This window comes from Nerophis lumbriciformis, linkage group LG04, assembly GCF_033978685.3.
Source record: "Nerophis lumbriciformis linkage group LG04, RoL_Nlum_v2.1, whole genome shotgun sequence".
NCBI lineage: Eukaryota > Metazoa > Chordata > Actinopteri > Syngnathiformes > Syngnathidae > Nerophis > Nerophis lumbriciformis.
In genome coordinates, this window is record NC_084551.2 from 62,577,648 (window position 1) to 62,596,473 (window position 18,826).

The 18,826-nt window shown below is 38.1% G+C and overlaps 1 protein-coding gene across 1 annotated transcript in view; it reads left to right on the forward strand.

The window, feature by feature from the left end:
- ago1 (argonaute RISC component 1) overlaps positions 1-18,826 on the forward strand; it is a 62,327-nt gene that overhangs the window by 14,917 nt on the left and 28,584 nt on the right. Inside the window, exons 6-9 of the mRNA XM_061958751.2 lie at positions 3,303-3,450; positions 3,524-3,643; positions 10,741-10,863; positions 11,092-11,225. Of these exons, the coding sequence (XP_061814735.2) occupies positions 3,303-3,450; positions 3,524-3,643; positions 10,741-10,863; positions 11,092-11,225 (525 nt within the window). The remainder of the gene's footprint in view (positions 1-3,302; positions 3,451-3,523; positions 3,644-10,740; positions 10,864-11,091; positions 11,226-18,826) is intronic.

An 18,826-nucleotide genomic window follows, 5' to 3' on the forward strand; every position in this document is an offset into this window, starting at 1 on the left:
ATAAATTTTTTCCCAACACTTAAATCTCTAACTCAACTTTAGATCTATTTGTCGATATAAAGTTGTAATTGTTGTATGTTTTATGCCGTTTTTGTAAAAGAAAACCTTTTTTTTTTTTTTTTATGGCAAACACACAAAATTTGCAATATTCATCCCCTCCACTCAAAAAAATAAAATAAAAATTGTGAAGTAATTGGAGGTCAATAATTCATAACATTGATTTTGATTTATTATTTTTTTTTTTAGCAATGGAAGTTTAAAAAAAAAAATCCCAAAAGTGTTAAAAATAAGTCATATTTATAATTATTTTCCCAACACTTAAATCTCTAACTCAACTATAGATCTATTTGTCGATATAAAGTTGTAATTGTTGTATCATTTATGCCGTTTTGTAAAAGAAAACCTTTTTTTTTTTTATGGCAAACACACAAAGTTTGCAATATTCATCCCTCCACCCAAAAAAATAAAATAAAAATTGTGAAGTAATTGGAGGTCAATAATTCATAACATTGATTTTTATTTATTATTATTTTTTTAGCAATGGAAGTTTAAAAAAAAAAAAATCCCAAAAGTGTTAAAAATAAGTCATATTTATAATTTTTTTCCCAACACTTAAATCTCTAACTCAACTTTAGATCTATTTGTCGATATAAAGTTTTAATTTTGTATGTTTTGTGACATTTGTGTTAAAGAAAAAACATTTTCTATGGCAAACACACAGAGTATGCAATATTCACCCCCCCCCCCCCAAAAAAAAATTGTGAAGTAAATGGAAGTCAATAATTCATAACATTGATTTTGATTTTTTTTTTTTTTTTGAGCAATTAAAGTTTTGAAAAACATTAAAAAACTAGCTGGAGGACACACTTTGGACACCTCTGATCTAAATAGATCCAATGCCAGATCTCAATCACATTCTGCCTGTTTTAAAAGACTCACTTATAATTGATACTATCAGGGAGATGAATCAAAGGTAGCGATAGATCTCATTTCTAAAGTTTGACATTTTTCTTAAAGTAACGGAATATTCCACACACACGTCAGTATGATGCACAATGAATATTGTCAACCCAAGAACTGCACTGCAAAAAGTGAAATCTAAGTAAGATGAAATATGTCAAATAAGGGTGATATTTGCTTATTTTCTGTCTGATAAGATAATTCTTCTCACTAAGCAGATTTTATGTTAGAGTGTTTTACTTGTTTTAAGTGTTTTGCTCCTAAATGATCTCAGTAAGATATTACAGCTTGTTGCTGAGATGTGATGACCTATATTGAGTAAAACATGCTTGAAACTAGAATATCAAGTGTTGCAAAGCTGTGTCATCAACACTCACAAGTATAAAACTACTTTTTTAAAGTCATCATTTCTTATTTCAAGCATGAACAAAACAAATCATGACTTTGAGACAATTGTGTCTCATAATTAAAACAGATGACAGCCAAATGGACTTTGCTGTTTTATTTTCAATGAAACAATAGAAAATAGGTACTCATATAGTAGTACAGTTGGCACAGTACAGTAAACTGACAGTTAATATTTAAACATTTAACATTTCTAACAATTTTGAACAGAAATAGTTCATGCACATTCAGATAAATTATTCACAATTACAATAAAAAAAAATGTTGTCCGGGGGCCGGGCTGTATATATGTGCACTAGAGATGCGCGGTTTGCGGGCACAACCGCGGAGTCCGCGGATTATCCGCGGATCGGGCGGATGAAATTAAAAAAAAATTAGATTTTATCCGCGGGTCGGGTCGGGTCGGGCGGTTGAAATAAAAAAAAATTAGATTTTAAATAGATTCAGGCGGGTGGCAGTTAAACCAATTCGGAAATATATATACATAGTTAAATGTTGTTACCCACATACGAAAAACGAGCAGGCACCTGCTGCATATGCCACAACAGAAGAAAAAAAAAGAAAAGAGATGGACACTTTTACGGAGCGGAGAAGGGACGCCTCGCCGGGGTCCGGGACCGAGGCCCCTCCCCCCGAGAGGGCCCCACCGGGAGCCGTAGCTGAGGCGATCCGCGAGAAGGGCCCGACGCACGTCCAGGGTCACCACAGCGCCCACCGCACCGACACCCCGCCTCGTCCGCCTTCGCCGCGGCCGTCACGCGCAGCAGGTAAGCAGCTTACCTGCCCGCCACCCCCGTGGCCGGGGGCTCGTAACAGGGGTCACTCCGCGCGCTCCGCCCGCGCAGCTTACCTGCCCGCCACCCCTGTTGCCGGGGGCGCGTAACAGGGGTCACTCCGCGCGCAGTGCGCTCACGAAAGGGGTGGGGCTCACCCTGGTTGATATAGACAGCAGGACGGTGGCCATGGAAGTTGAAACCCGCTAAGGAGTGTGTAACAACCCACCTGCCGAATCAACTAGCCCTGAAAATGGATGGCGCTGGAGCGTCGGGCCCATACCCGGCCGTCGCCGGCAGCGAGATGCGCTTGGAGGTGCGCTCAGCGCGGCTCCCATATGATTGCGCACTGGTGTGCGTCTGGGTCGTGACAGCGTGGCACGCGAATGTCTGTGCTGCATTGGATCAGTCTCCTTTCTTTAACAGGCAAAAGCTTTATAACCTCACTAATGCCTTGCATCGTCTATATTAGATATATAACAACGGGCGGCTGCGGTTCTGATCAAATGTGAGATCGGGTGGATGGCGGATGGTTGACGACTTTCTGATGCGGTTGCGGATGAAATAATTGCCTATCCGCGCATCTCTAATGTGCACTAATTGACTGAAAGAGCACGCACTTGGCGCGATGATGTCATGTTATCCATGGAAAAATGCATTTTTAGACCATATGATTTGCCTGAGCGGCTAGGAGACCCCGAGAGTAACAAGCGCTTGCCTTGTTGCCTTTCCATTAAGAACAATAAATTAGTTTTTAGTATAAGTTTGCTGCTTTCAAGAAATGTAATGCCGAGCGCATATCATTATGTCAAGATAATGGCACTAGCATTTACTTCATTTAAGAATATTTTTCAACATATTGAGCAAAAAGGTCTCTTTTTTTTTCTACCAAGAAAAGTGCACTTGTTATTAGTGAGAATATACTTATTTTAAGCTATTTTTGGTTCATTGAGGTTAGCTAATTTGACTTGTTCTGGAAAGTCTTGACAAGCCACATTTTCTTGTTCTATTGGCAAATAATTTTGCTTAGTTCAAATAAAAAAAAAAATTTTTTTCTTGTTTTTGACCACTGACTTTTTGCAGTGTGAGCGTGAAAAGCTGCATTTTGAATCCATCCCTTGTATTGAATTTGTCCAAATGATGTTTCTTCCCTTTCCCCACCAGGTTTCCCCTCCAGCTTGAAAGTGGGCAGACAGTAGAATGCACAGTGGCTCAGTACTTTCAGCAGAAGTACAACCTGCAGCTCAAATACCGCCACCTGCCCTGTCTCCAGGTGGGGCAGGAGCAGAAGCACACCTATCTGCCCCTAGAGGTGAGGACAGGTACTACTGTTAACTGTCACCGTGCAAGCGTGCACTGAGAACTTGTCTTTTCAAACCTGGCAGGTGTGTAACATCGTAGCGGGCCAAAGATGCATCAAGAAGCTGACAGATAATCAGACGTCCACCATGATCAAAGCCACGGCTCGCTCGGCGCCCGACAGGCAAGAGGAGATCAGCAGGCTGGTGAGTGAATGAAGGCCTGCAGAATTACAATGTTGTTGGGAAAAAAACAATAGTGAAAATGTAAGAAAAAAGAGCAAAAAAATGGAATTGTAATGAGGAAAAGCTGAAATTTTCAGACTAATAATTACTTATAATATACTTAATAATTGATAATAATATACTTAGTCACCGATAACACAAAGCTGATATAATATCTGTTTTTATAATTTTTTTAATATAAATATGACCCCAGCATACCTCTGTGGCCCTTATTGGAACACGTTTAGACGCCCCTGATTCAAAATATTAAAAGCTTTCGAAAAAAACAAACAAGATATAAACAAAGTTACGTTAGTTAGTTAGTTAAAAATTTTACTAACTTATTAATTAATTAATTAGAAAAATACACAGTCATAATAAACACTGTTAAACGTGTAAAGGAACATCATTTTTGTACAGGTAGAATTTTTTTATGCAGTTTCACAATTGTGATTCTATTATTTTTCTTTTCTTACATGGAAAAAAACAACAGCAGTGAAAATGTCAGAAAAAAGAGCCCAAAAATCGGAATGTGTAAGAAAAAGCTGAAATATTGCAACTAATAATTACTTATAATATAGTTAGTCAGCTATAACACAAAGCTGATATAATATCGGATTAAAAAAAATATATAAACAAAGTTACATTACTTGGTTAATTAGAAATAAAAATATTACTAACTTATGAATTAATTAATTCGAAAAATACACAACCATAATAAACACTTTTGAACGTGTAAAGGAACATTATTTGTATACAGGTGGAATGTTTTGTATGCGGTTTCACAATTGTGATTTTATTATTATTATATTCTTACATGGAAAAAACAACAACAGTGAAAATGTAAGAAAAAAAGAGCAAAAAAATCGGAATGTATAAGAAAAAGCTGAAATATTGCAACTAATAATTACTTATAATATAGTTAGTCAGCTATAACACAAAGCTGATATAATATCTGTTTTTATAATTTTTTTAAATATAAATATGGCCCCAGCATACCTCTGTGGCCCTTATTGGAACACGTTTAGACGCCCCTGATTCAAAATATTAAAAGCTTTCGAAAAAAACAAACAAGATATAAACAAAGTTACGTTAGTTAGTTAGTTAAAAATTTTACTAACTTATTAATTAATTAATTAGAGAAATACACAGTCATAATAAACACTGTTAAACGTGTAAAGGAACATCATTTTTGTACAGGTAGAATTTTTTATGCAGTTTCACAATTGTGATTCTATTATTTTTCTTTTCTTACACGGAAAAAAACAACAGCAGTGAAAATGTCAGAAAAAAGAGCCAAAAAATCGGAATGTGTAAGAAAAAGCTGAAATATTGCAACTAATAATTACTTATAATATAGTTAGTCAGCTATAACACAAAGCTGATATAATATCGGATTAAAAAAAATATATAAACAAAGTTACATTACTTAGTTAATTAGAAATAAAAATATTACTAACTTATGAATTAATTAATTCGAAAAATACACAACTTTTGAACGTGTAAAGGAACATTATTTGTATACAGGTGGAATGTTTTGTATGCGGTTTCACAATTGTGATTTTATTATTATTATATTCTTACATGGAAAAAACAACAGCAGTGAAAATGTCAGAAAAAAGAGCCAAAAAATCGGAATGTGTAAGAAAAAGCTGAAATATTGCAACTAATAATTACTTATAATATAGTTAGTCAGCTATAACACAAAGCTGATATAATATCTGTTTTTATAATTTTTTAAATATAAATATGGCCCCAGCATACCTCTGTGGCCCTTATTGGAACACGTTTAGACGCCCCTGATTCAAAATATTAAAAGCTTTCGAAAAAAACAAACAAGATATAAACAAAGTTACGTTAGTTAGTTAGTTAAAAATTTTACTAACTTATTAATTAATTAATTAGAAAAATACACAGTCATAATAAACACTGTTAAACGTGTAAAGGAACATCATTTTTGTACAGGTAGAATTTTTTTATGCAGTTTCACAATTGTGATTCTATTATTTTTCTTTTCTTACATGGAAAAAAACAACAGCAGTGAAAATGTCAGAAAAAAGAGCCAAAAAATCGGAATGTGTAAGAAAAAGCTGAAATATTGCAACTAATAATTACTTATAATATAGTTAGTCACCGATAACACAAAGCTGATATAATATCTGTTTTTATAATTTTTTTAATATAAATATGGCCCTAGCATACCTCTGTGGCCCTTATTGGAACACGTTTAGACGCCCCTGATTCAAAATATTAAAAGCTTTCGAAAAAAACAAACAAGATATAAACAAAGTTACGTTAGTTAGTTAGTTAGTTAAAAATGTTACTAACTTATTAATTAATTAATTAGAAAAATACACAGTCATAATAAACACTGTTAAACGTGTAAAGGAACATCATTTTTGTACAGGTAGAATTTTTTTATGCAGTTTCACAACTGTGATTCTATTATTTTTCTTTTCTTACATGGAAAAAACAACAGCAGTGAAAATGTCAGAAAAAAGAGCCAAAAAATCGGAATGTGTAAGAAAAAGCTGAAATATTGCAACTAATAATTACTTATAATATAGTTAGTCAGCTATAACACAAAGCTGATATAATATCGGATTAAAAAAAATATATAAACAAAGTTACATTACTTGGTTAATTAGAAATAAAAATATTACTAACTTATGAATTAATTAATTCGAAAAATACACAACCATAATAAGCACTTTTGAACGTGTAAAGGAACATTATTTGTATACAGGTGGATTGTTTTGTATGCGGTTTCACAATTGTGATTTTATTATTATTATATTCTTACATGGAAAAAACAACAACAGTGAAAATGTAAGAAAAAAAGAGCAAAAAAATCGGAATGTATAAGAAAAAGCTGAAATATTGCAACTAATAATTACTTATAATATAGTTAGTCACCTATAACACAAAGCTGATATAATATCTGTTTTTATAATTTTTTAAATATAAATATGGCCCCAGCATACCTCTGTGGCCCTTATTGGAACACGTTTAGACACCCCTGATTCAAAATATTAAAAGCTTTTGAAAAAAACAAACAAGATATAAACAAAGTTACGTTAGTTAGTTAGTTAAAAATATTACTAACTTATGAATTAATTAATTAGAAAAATACACAGTCATAATAAACACTGTTAAACGTGTAAAGGAACATCATTTTTGTACAGGTAGAATTTTTTTATGCAGTTTCACAATTGTGATTCTATTATTTTTCTTTTCTTACATGGAAAAAACAACAACAGTGAAAATGTCAGAAAAAAGAGCCAAAAAATCGGAATGTGTAAGAAAAAGCTGAAATATTGCAACTAATAGTTACTTATAATATAGTTAGTCAGCTATAACACAAAGCTGATATAATATCGGATTAAAAAAAATATATAAACAAAGTTACATTACTTGGTTAATTAGAAATAAAAATATTACTAACTTATGAATTAATTAATTCGAAAAATACACAACCATAATAAGCACTTTTGAACGTGTAAAGGAACATTATTTGTATACAGGTGGAATGTTTTGTATGCGGTTTCACAATTGTGATTTTATTATTATTATATTCTTACATGGAAAAAACAACAACAGTGAAAATGTAAGAAAAAAAGAGCAAAAAAATCGGAATGTATAAGAAAAAGCTGAAATATTGCAACTAATAATTACTTATAATATACTTAGTCACCGATAACACAAAGCTGATATAATATCTGTTTTTATAATTTTTTAAATATAAATATGGCCCCAGCATACCTCTGTGGCCCTTATTGGAACACGTTTAGACGCCCCTGATTCAAAATATTAAAAGCTTTCGAAAAAAACAAACAAGATATAAACAAAGTTACGTTAGTTAGTTAGTTAAAAATTTTACTAACTTATTAATTAATTAATTAGAGAAATACACAGTCATAATAAACACTGTTAAACGTGTAAAGGAACATCATTTTTGTACAGGTAGAATTTTTTTATGCAGTTTCACAATTGTGATTCTATTATTTTTCTTTTCTTACATAGAAAAAACAACAGCAGTGAAAATGTCAGAAAAAAGAGCCAAAAAATCGGAATGTGTAAGAAAAAGCTGAAATATTGCAACTAATAATTACTTATAATATAGTTAGTCAGCTATAACACAAAGCTGATATAATATCGGATTAAAAAAAATATATAAACAAAGTTACATTACTTAGTTAATTAGAAATAAAAATATTACTAACTTATGAATTAATTAATTCGAAAAATACACAACCATAATAAACACTTTTGAACGTGTAAAGGAACATTATTTGTATACAGGTGGAATGTTTTGTATGCGGTTTCACAATTGTGATTTTATTATTATTATATTCTTACATGGAAAAAACAACAAGAGTGAAAATGTAAGAAAAAAAGAGCAAAAAAATCAGAATGTATAAGAAAAAGCTGAAATATTGCAACTAATAATTACTTATAATATAGTTAGTCACCTATAACACAAAGCTGATATAATATCGGATTAAAAAAAATATATAAACAAAGTTACCAGTATATTACTTAGTTAATTAGAAACAAAAATATTACTATTAATTAATTTAAAAAATACACAACCATAATGAACACTTTTGAACGTGTAAAGGAACATTATTTGTATACAGGTAGAATGTTTGTATGCAGTTTTACAATTGTGATTCTATTATTATTTTTTTCTTTCATGGAAAAAACACGGTGAAAATGTAAGAAAAAAAGCGCAAAAAAATCGGAATGTGTAAGAAAAAGCTGACATATTGCAACTAATAATTACTTATAATATACTTAGTCACCTATAACACAAAGCTGATATGATATCTGATTCAAAAAAACATTACATTAGTTAGTTAATTAGACATAAAAATATTACTAACTTATGAATTAATTAATTCGAAAAATACACAACCGTAATAAACAATTTTGAATGTGTAAAGGAACATTATTTATATACAGGTGGAATATTTTGCGTCAGGTTCAAACACTGATGTCATCTATTAAACAAGACAAGAAGCAAGGAATTAAACAGAGACAGAATTCAATTTAGCTCAATTGAGGAGAAACGCGTAGACACTGTACCCTTGGACAGTGTCGTCCCACGCTCTGACGAAATATTGTACGCCTCCTCTTTCATTTGGACTTTCCCTGATTACATGGCAACAGCTGTTTCTAAGGGAGGGGGGGGGGTCATAAACAGCCATCGCCTTTGGTTACAAAACAGTTCAAAGAAAAGGTCGTAAAACAGTTCAAATAAAAGGTACCCGGAGGGGGGTCAGGTCCTGCTTCCTGTCCGCTTTGTAGATCTCGGGTCAAGACAATATCTTCCTGTGGGTTACAATATATAAAAGAAACCGACACCCTCTTGTCGCTTCCCATCCTAAACAGTGGAGTTTTACAAGCCTTTTGCTTGGTAGGATCAAAGACAGCTTTTGTCCTCTCGCAGGGCGAGCTGAACTCAATGTAACACAAAGTTTTGTGATAACTTAGATACAATTATTCTGACATTTTGTATGCAGTTTCACAATTGTGATTTTATTAGGGCCCGCATGGCCCATTGTATGCAATGGGACATAAAGACCTATTGAATTTGTAAGGTTTTATTATTATTATTCTTCCGCAACTTTGCGCTGTAATTTGACCCCCTTAGCATGCTTCAAAACTCACCAAATTTTACACACACATCAGTAATATACGGCAAAACCAAACCCCAAAACTCAAAATTGCGCTCTAGCGCCCCCTAGGGAAAAAAAACTAGACTGCCTGTAACTCCCACTAGGAAGGTCGGAGAGACATGAAACAAAAACCTCTATGTAGGTCTGACTTAGACCTAGTTCTCATAATTGTATATCCTTGGGCAAAAATCAACAGGAAGTTGGCAATTCCCCCTTCAAGACAAAAAAGTACTAAAAACAGTCACTTTTGTCTCTTTGAGCTGTAATTTGACCCCCTTAACATGCTTCAAAACTCACCAAACTGAACACACACATTAGGACTGGCTACAATTGCGATCTAATGAAAAAACCGAACCCCAAATCTACCGCAATTTTTTAATAAAACGCAGAAAAAACTGCTCCTTGGAAGAAAAAAATGACAAAACTGCCTGTAACTCCCACTGGGAAGGTCGGAGAGACATGAAACAAAAACCTCTATGTAGGTCTTACTTAGACCTACATTTCATAGATTGACAACCCTCAGCAAAAATCAACAGGAAGTTTGCCATTTCCCCTTCAAAACAATTTTTTTTTTATAAACCGGTCACTTCTCTTCAAACATTATCTCCTCTGAGCGCGTTTGTCGTTTCAGCTTCAAACTAACACAGGAGAGAGATTGAACCCTTCCAAATAAAAGTTATCGAAATAATTTTTCTAACTGCTCCGGTTTTGATTTTATGAGCCTTCAAAGAACCGCTGCGCTGATGCTGCTGCGCTGCTGTTTTCTCAAGATGGCTGCTTAAAAGCAGGAAGCACCAACGTGCCCACACAATGCAGACAAGGTAGGTACACTAGACAAAAGTATTGGGACAATTCGGACTAAAAGTAGACAAAAGTATTGGGACACTTAGGACTACCACTGGACAAAAGTATTGGGACACTTACTACTACCACTGAACAAAAGCATTGGGCAACTGAACAAAAGTATTGGGACACTTACACTGGACAAAAGTATTGGGACACTTGGGACTAAAACTTGACAAAAGTATTGGGACACTTAGTACTCGCACCTGCCAAATACGCGGGCCCGACCAACGCTGCTTGCAGCTTTAATTATTATTATATTCTTACACGGAAAAAACAACAACAGTGAAAATGTTAAGAAAAAAGAGCAAAAAATGGGATGGAAAAAGCTGACATTTTCAGACTAATAAATGATAATGATATACTTAGTCACCAATAACACAGAGCTGACAGAAAGTTATGTCTATAAATATATATAATATCTATTTTTAACATTTTTTGTATATTCAAATGCCTCCCGCATACTTTGACTTTTATGTGGCCCTGAGAGGTCAAAGTTGGCCCATCCCTGATTTCCAGTAAGGGATTTCCAGTAAGTGTGTCATGTCTCTCTAGATGAAGAACGCCAACTTCAACCTGGACCCGTACATCCAGGAGTTCGGCATCAAGGTGAAGGACGACATGGCCGAGGTGACGGGCAGAGTGCTCCCAGCCCCCATCCTGCAGTATGGCGGACGGGTAAATACCAACTGCTTTGTTAGTCCCGTCCTCCGCCTGCAGCATTGATTGATTGATTGATTGATTGATTGATTGAGACTTTTATTAGTACATATTCCGTACAATTGACCACTAAATGCTAACACCCCAATAAGTTTTTCCACTTGTTTAAGTCGGGGTCCACGTTAATCAATTCATGGTAGGCAGTAAATGTAAATATGTTTTTGGGTTCTTGTCCCGGCCAAGCAGAACCGGGCCATAGCCACACCCAACCAGGGCGTGTGGGACATGAGGGGGAAGCAGTTCTACAACGGGATTGAGATCAAGGTGTGGGCCATCGCCTGCTTCGCCCCGCAGAAGCAATGCAGGGAGGAGGTGCTCAAGTAAGTTATTAATATTCACTGAGCTCCTACTTCCAAATATTCTTTGTCTCTAGTGCAGGGGTGGGCAACCCAAAATGTTGAAAGAGCCATATTGGACCACAAATACAAAAAAAGTAATTGGCCTGGAGCCGCAAAAAATGAAAAGACTTATTTAAGTGTTATAATGAAGGCAACACATGATGTAAGTCAGTGGTCCCCAACCAATAAATAAATACATGTATTTTTTATTTTATTTTTATTTTTATTATTAAATCAACATAAAAAACACAAGATACACTTTAGAGATGCGCGGTTTGCGGGCACAACCGCGGAGTCCGCGGATTATCCGCGGATCGGGCGGATGAAATTTAAAAAAATTAGATTTTATCCGCAAGTCGGGTCGGGCGGTTGAAATTTAAAAAAAATTAGATTTTAAATAGATTCAGGCAGGTGGCAGTTAAACCAATTCGGAAATATATATACATAGTTAAATGTTGTTACCCACATACGAAAAACGAGCAGGCACCTGCTGCATATGCCACAACAGAAAAAAAAAGAAAAAAAGAGATGGACACTTTTACGGAGCGGAGAAGGGACGCCTCGCCGGGGTCCGGGACCGAGGCCCCTTCCCCCGAGAGGGCCCCACCGGGAGCCGTAGCTGAGGCGATCCGCGAGAAGGGCCCGACGCACGTCCAGGGTCACCACCGCGCCCACCGCACCGACACTGCGCCTCGTCCGCCTTCGCCGCGGCCGGCGTCACGCGCAGCAGGTAAGCAGCTTACCTGCCCGCCACCCCCGTGGCCGGGGGCTCGTAACAGGGGTCACTCCGCGCGCTCCGCCCGCGCAGCTTACCTGCCCGCCACCCCTGTTGCCGGGGGGCGCGTAACAGGGGTCACTCCGCGCGCAGTGCGCTCACGAAAGGGGTGGGGCTCACCCTGGTTGATATAGACAGCAGCTAGACGGTGGCCATGGAAGTCGGAACCCGCTAAGGAGTGTGTAACAACCCACCTGCCGAATCAACTAGCCCTGAAAATGGATGGCGCTGGAGCGTCAGGCCCATACCCGGCCGTCGCCGGCAGCGAGACGCGCTTGGAGGTGCGCTCAGCGCGGCTCCCATATGATTGCGCACTGGTGTGCGTCTGGGTCGTGACAGCGTGGCACGCGAATGTCTGTGCTGCATTGGATCAGTCTCCTTTCTTTAACAGGCAAAAGCTTTATAACCTCACTAATGCCTTGCATCGTCTATATTAGATATATAACAATGGGCGGGTGCGGTTCTGATCAAATGTTACATCGGGTGGATGGCGGATGGTTGACGACTTTCTGATGCGGTTGCGGATGAAATAATTGCCTATCCGCGCATCTCTAATACACTTACAATTAATTAGTGCACCAACCCAAAAAACCTCCCTCCCACACAAAAGGGTTGTTTCTTTCTAGAGATGTCCGCTAATATCGGCCTGCCGATATTAGCGGCCGATAAATGCGTTAAAATGTAATATCGGAAATTATCGGTATCGTTTTTTTTATTATCGGTATCTGTTTTTTTGTGTGTTTTTTTTATTAAATCAACATAAAAAACACAAGATACATTTACAATTAGTGCACCAACCCAAAAAACCTCCCTCCCCCATTTACACAAAAGGGTTGTTTCTTTCTGTTATTAATATTCTGGTTCCTACATCCATCCATCCATCCATTTTCTACCGCTTATTCCCTTCAGGGTCGTTATATATCAATATATATCAATACAGTCTGCAAGGGATACAGTCCGTAAGCACACATGATTGTGCGTGCTGCTGGTAATAATACTAACTAATAGTATACTAACTAATAGTACTAACCTTTAACACTTAATTTTACTCATTTTCATTAATTACTAGTTTCAATGTAACTGTTTTTATATTGTTTTACTTTCTTTTTATTCAAGAAAATGTTTTTAATTTATTTATCTTATTTTATTTTATTTTATTTTTCTAAAAGGACCTCATCTTCACCATACCTGGTTGTCCAGATTAGGCATAATAATGTGTTAATTCCACGACTGTATATATCGGTTGATATCGGTATCGGTAATTAAAGAGTTGGACAATATCGGAATATCGGATATCGGCAAAAAGCCATTATTGGACATCCCTATTTCTTTCTGTTATTAATATTTCTGGTTCCTATATTATATATCAATATATATCAATACAGTCTGCAAGGGATACAGTCCGTAAGCACACATGATTGTACTTTTTAATGACAAAAAAAACAAAAACACCCCTGTCTTCTTCTAATGGATTTATTACAATCTTTGCAAGATGGGTAACGTTTGCTGTGGTCTGGAACAACATGGCGCCCAAACAACTATCAGAAATGCAGCCAATATTACATACAGATAATGTGTCATGAAACAAAAATAAACTAAATACACAGACATAAGTAAAGGAAATCAACGTTCAAACACTGATGACATCTATTAATCAGACAAGAAGCAAGGAATCATGCAGAGACAGAGTTCAATTTAGCTCATGAGTAGAACGCATGGAGCTGCACACTTAGTCACACTCTCGCCCTACGCTCTAAGGTTCCGCTCCTGGGTTCCTCTATTTATTCAGGAGTTCCACAGTCAACAATACTAAGGCCGCCTCTAAAAGGAGTGGTTACATATATTATGCAAAGCAGGTCCAGTACGCACAATACGTGACGGAATGTGCTGGGGGCCTTGTGATTTCGCCTTGTCCCCGCTTCGTCTGCGTGTTGTCATCTTATCTTTGTTGAGGTCCTTGAAGTCTCTGCTTCGTCTGCGTGCTGTCATCTTATCTTCGTTGAGGTCATTGAAGTCCTTGGGTGTTAGCGGGCTAAAACAAAGATAACATCTGTGGCTGAGGCCACCCCTCAGACAAGATGTTTTGTCCTTGCATAGATTAGAAAAGTCTAACTTGAGAACAATAGCTAATAACTAAAGCAACTGACTTTAAGCATACTAAAGTTAGTGTGATAATATATACATAATTATTCTAACAACTAAATATACAGACATAAGTAAAGGAAATCAAATATAGCTCCAAACGAGGCATAATGATGCAATATGTACATACAGCTAGCCTAAATAGCATGTTATCTTGTATTAGCTTGCAGTCATGCAGTGACCAAATACGCCTGGTTAGCACTCCATAACAAGTCAATAACATCAACAAAGCTCACCCTTGTGCATTCACGCACAGTATAAAACATTTGGTGGACAAATGCGACAAAGAAGGAGCGGCATAGAACACGTCTTTCTGTGGCAGCGTCGGAGAAAGTTGTACATGCAAACAATCTGTTGAGTCACAGTCCGCACAACGGCGAGTTCAAGGGCCGCTGAAAGTAGTAGGACAAAACGGCGCTCACCAAATACTCTCACCAGTGAAGCGCAAACATATTAAACAGTGGGCTTTCTAACAATTAGGAAGGTTTGTGTCGTGTTTGTCCTCCTACAGAAACCATAATAAAACAAAAAAAAACATTTTCACCCCATTTTTTTTCCCATTTCCATACTATTTTGGAAAAAGCTCCATGGAGCCACCAGGTCGCCGCTAAAGAGCCGCATTCGACCAAAAATACAAAAAGTAATCGGTCTGGAGCCGCAAAAAATTAAAAGTCTTACATAAGTGTTATAATCAAGACAACACATGATGTAAGTGTCTATATTAGCCTACTATCAAAATGACTATGTGTCGCAGGCTGACGCAAATCTTTGTTGACAGAAATGTTGAAATGTAATATTTATTCTACACATTTTTACAACATTGGAAAACATTAATAAAACTTCTCAGAGGGTGAGAGAACTCCTGGAAATGACTTTCTTAGAACGGCCAAAGGTATAGATGTGTGTGTCCAAGTTAAAGAAAATGTCTTCTTCTGATGGATTTATTACAATCTTTGCAAACTGTGAAACGTTTGCTGTGGTCTGGAACAACATGGTAACGTTTGCTGTGGTCTGGAACAACATGGCGCACTAAATGCAGCCAATGTGTCATGAGACATGGAAAAATAAACTAAATACACAGAGGATATACAGTAAGTAAAGGCAATTAAATATAGCTACAAACGAGGCATAATGATGCAATATGTACATACAGCTAGCCTAAATAGCATTTTAGCATCAATTAGCATGCAGTGACCAAATATGCCTGATTAGCGCTCCACACAAGTCAATAACATCAACAAAGCTCACCTTTGTGCATTCACGCACAGTATAAAACGTTTGGTGGACAAAATGAGACAAAGGAATGGCATAAAACTCGACTTTCTGTGGCAGCGTCGGAGAACGCTATACATGTAAACAAACTGTTGAGTCACTGTCCACACAACGGTGATGTCACGTTCAAACACTGAGGACATCTGTTAAACAAGACAAAAGGCAAGGAATCAAACAGAGACAGAATTCAATTTGGACTCAATTGAGGAGAGACATGGCCACTGCACTCTCTGTACAGTCCTGCACCACGCTCTGACGAAGAAGGTTTTCGTCTCCTCTTTATTACAATATTCAATGTTCACGCACCAACACATGTCACAGCAGGAATGGGACGTATGTAAAACAGTCATTGTTTTCGGTCGCTTTGAAGTCCAAGAAGAGGATTTCTCGGGCTTGGGCTCTTCTTGGATCCAGCTGGGGCAGGTGTTGGAGGACAAATGGATAACCCCTCCCGTCTCCTGACCACAGTGACTTCAAGAGGGCAGCGGGTCGTAAATAGCGTTGACCTCGGTTACCAAATAGTTGGAAGAGAGTTTGTGAAATACTTCAAATAGAGTTCGTTTAACACTTCAAAGAGAGTTCCTCTGGAAGTTGAGCAGATCCTGCCATCTGTCTGTGTTGAAATCACAGTGGCGTTTCACGAGCCTTCTTCCTCTTGTTAGGCCTCGAAAGACAGCGTTCATAATACAACGTTTCTTTTGTGATAACTTACAAACAATTATTCCAACAGGTGAGTTCAAGGGCTGCTGAAATGAGTAGGACAAAACGGCGCTCGCCAAATACTCTCATCAGCAGTGTTGGGACTAACGCGTTACTCTGTAACGCCGTTAGTTTCGGCGGTAACTAGTAATCTAACGCGTTATTTTTTTTAAATTCCGTAATTTAGTTACCGTTACTACATGATGCGTTACTGCGTTATTTTACGTTACTTTTGATGTAGTATCGGCTAGAAACAGAAGCGCTGCGGTGTCGTTCTTCTGAATCTTCCTCTGTCACAAGCCGGAGAGAAGAAAAGAGGCGCAGTCTATGTGTGTGTGGGGGGGTGGGGGGCGGGGAGGGGAGGTTTGATCCGCGGTTTGATATATGAAACAAAAAAAAAAAGTTGTTGGCACGTTCAGTCCACACACAGCGTGGTCATGGCGAGCGGAGTAACGGAGGAGCTTGAACGCCCCCGCCATTGAATCGGTGTGTTTATAAGTGCAGATTCGGTTGTGCAAAACGAGGGTTTTAAACACATGCTGAACGTGCTTGAACCACGTTACGACATCCCGTCGCGCACCCACTTCAGCAATAAGATTGTGCCAGATCTTTATGAGCAGGAGAAGAAAAAAGTTGTGGATGAACTATCCCGAGCATCATCTGTTGCGCTCATGACAGACGGCTGGACGTCCAGCGGAACTATAAGCGCTCACTTCATCACAGCAGACTGGGAGATGAGAAGACACGCCCCCTCTACGAGAGTCACCTTGCGCAGGTACTGACACAAGCAGTGGAGGACTGGAAGATAAAGATATCCCAGTCACACGTGATAATGCCAAAAATCAAATAATTACAGAGAATGAGGCAGGACTGGGACCACAGATAGGTGCTTTGCACATGTAGTGAATTTGGCATCACAGAAGGGAATCTCAGTCAATAGGATGGAGCGCCTCTTTGGGAGGATCAGGAAGGTTTCCTACTTCCACCCAAGCACAACAGCTGCTCATGTGCTTAAGACAAAGCAAGAAATGCTAAAGCTGCCTGCTCATACATGATGTCCCAACGAGGTGGAACTCCACTTATGATATGTTGGAGCAGCAGGCAGCTATATACCGTATTTTCCGCACTATAAGGCGCACCTAAAAACCACAAATTTTCTCAAAAGCTAACAGTGCGCCTTATAACCCGGTGCGCTTTATTACGATTCATTTTCATAAAGTTTCGATCTCGCAACTTCGGTAAACAGCCGCCATCTTTTTTCCCGGTAGAACAGGAAGCGCTTCTTCTTCTACGCAAGCAACCGCCAAGGTAAGCACCCGCCCCCATAGAACAGGAAGCGCTTCTTCTTCTACTGTAAGCTACCGCCCGCCCCCGGAAGAAGAAGAAAAAACGCGCGGATATCACCGTACGTTTCATTTCCTGTTTACATCTGTAAAGACCACAAAATGGCTCCTACTAAGCGAAAAGGATCCGGTTCATAAAAAGACGCAATCTCTCCATCCGCACACGGATTACTACCGTATTTCACAGCAACTGATATTCCTGTGAACCGCACTGTGGAACGGGAGCACGTACGGTGAATATTCGCACCACAGGGAATGAGAAGTCATCCTTCACTGTGGTTCTAGCTTGCCATGCTAACTTCCACCCATGGTGATATTCAAAAGGAAGACCTTGCCAAAAGAGACCTTTCCAGCCGGCGTCATCATAAAAGCTAACTCGAAGGGATGGATGGATGAAGAAAAGATGAGCGAGTGGTTAAGGGAAGTTTACGCGAAGAGGCCGGGTGGCTTTTTTCACACAGCTCCGAAGGCGAACACACCTTCACTAAGACGGGCAGACAGCGCCGGACGACATACGCCAACATTTGCCAGTGGATCGTAAATGCCTGGGCAGATATTTCGGTCACAACTGTGGTCCGAGCTTTCCGGAAGGCAGGATTCACAGAACAACAGCGACACTGACTCCCGATGACTTCGACGAGACGGAACCGGCCATTTTGGATACCACGCTTGCGCAACTTTTCAATTCGGACACCGAAGACGAAGAATTCGAAGGATTTACGAATGAAGAATAACTTCAGAAGGTGAGCGCTATGTTTATTTTGTGTGTTGTGACATTAACGTTCGAGCAACATTATGTTACTATTGCTCTACACCATTTTGAATTTTACTATGTTTGTGATTGCACATTTGCGTACATTTTGGGACAGAGTTGTTAGAACGCTGGTTTTCAATATATTATTAAAGTTTGACTGAACTATCTGACTGTTTTTTTGACATTCCCTTTAGCGCAGCGTAGGCGCGGCTTATAATCCGGGGCGGCTTATTGGTGGACAAAGTTATGAAATATGTAATTCATTGAAGGTGCGGCTAATAATCCGGTGCGCCTTATAGTGCGGAAAATACGGTACTCTGCATTGACCCACAACACCCTGAAGACAAATGTCACCCTGTCTGATGATGATGTGAGAGTGGCAGATGAGGTCCTCCAGGTGCTTAAACCCCTCAAAAGTGTTACATCTCTACTGAGCACTGAAACTTCACCATCTGTGTCAATGATCCTGCCACTGAAAACAAGGATTCTACAATCCATGGCTCCAAGTGTGGAAGACAGCAGCATCACTCCAGATGTCAGGCTTTATGTTTCAAGGAAGATGATGTTTCCTCTTATGTTGCACTTAAACTTGTTTTTT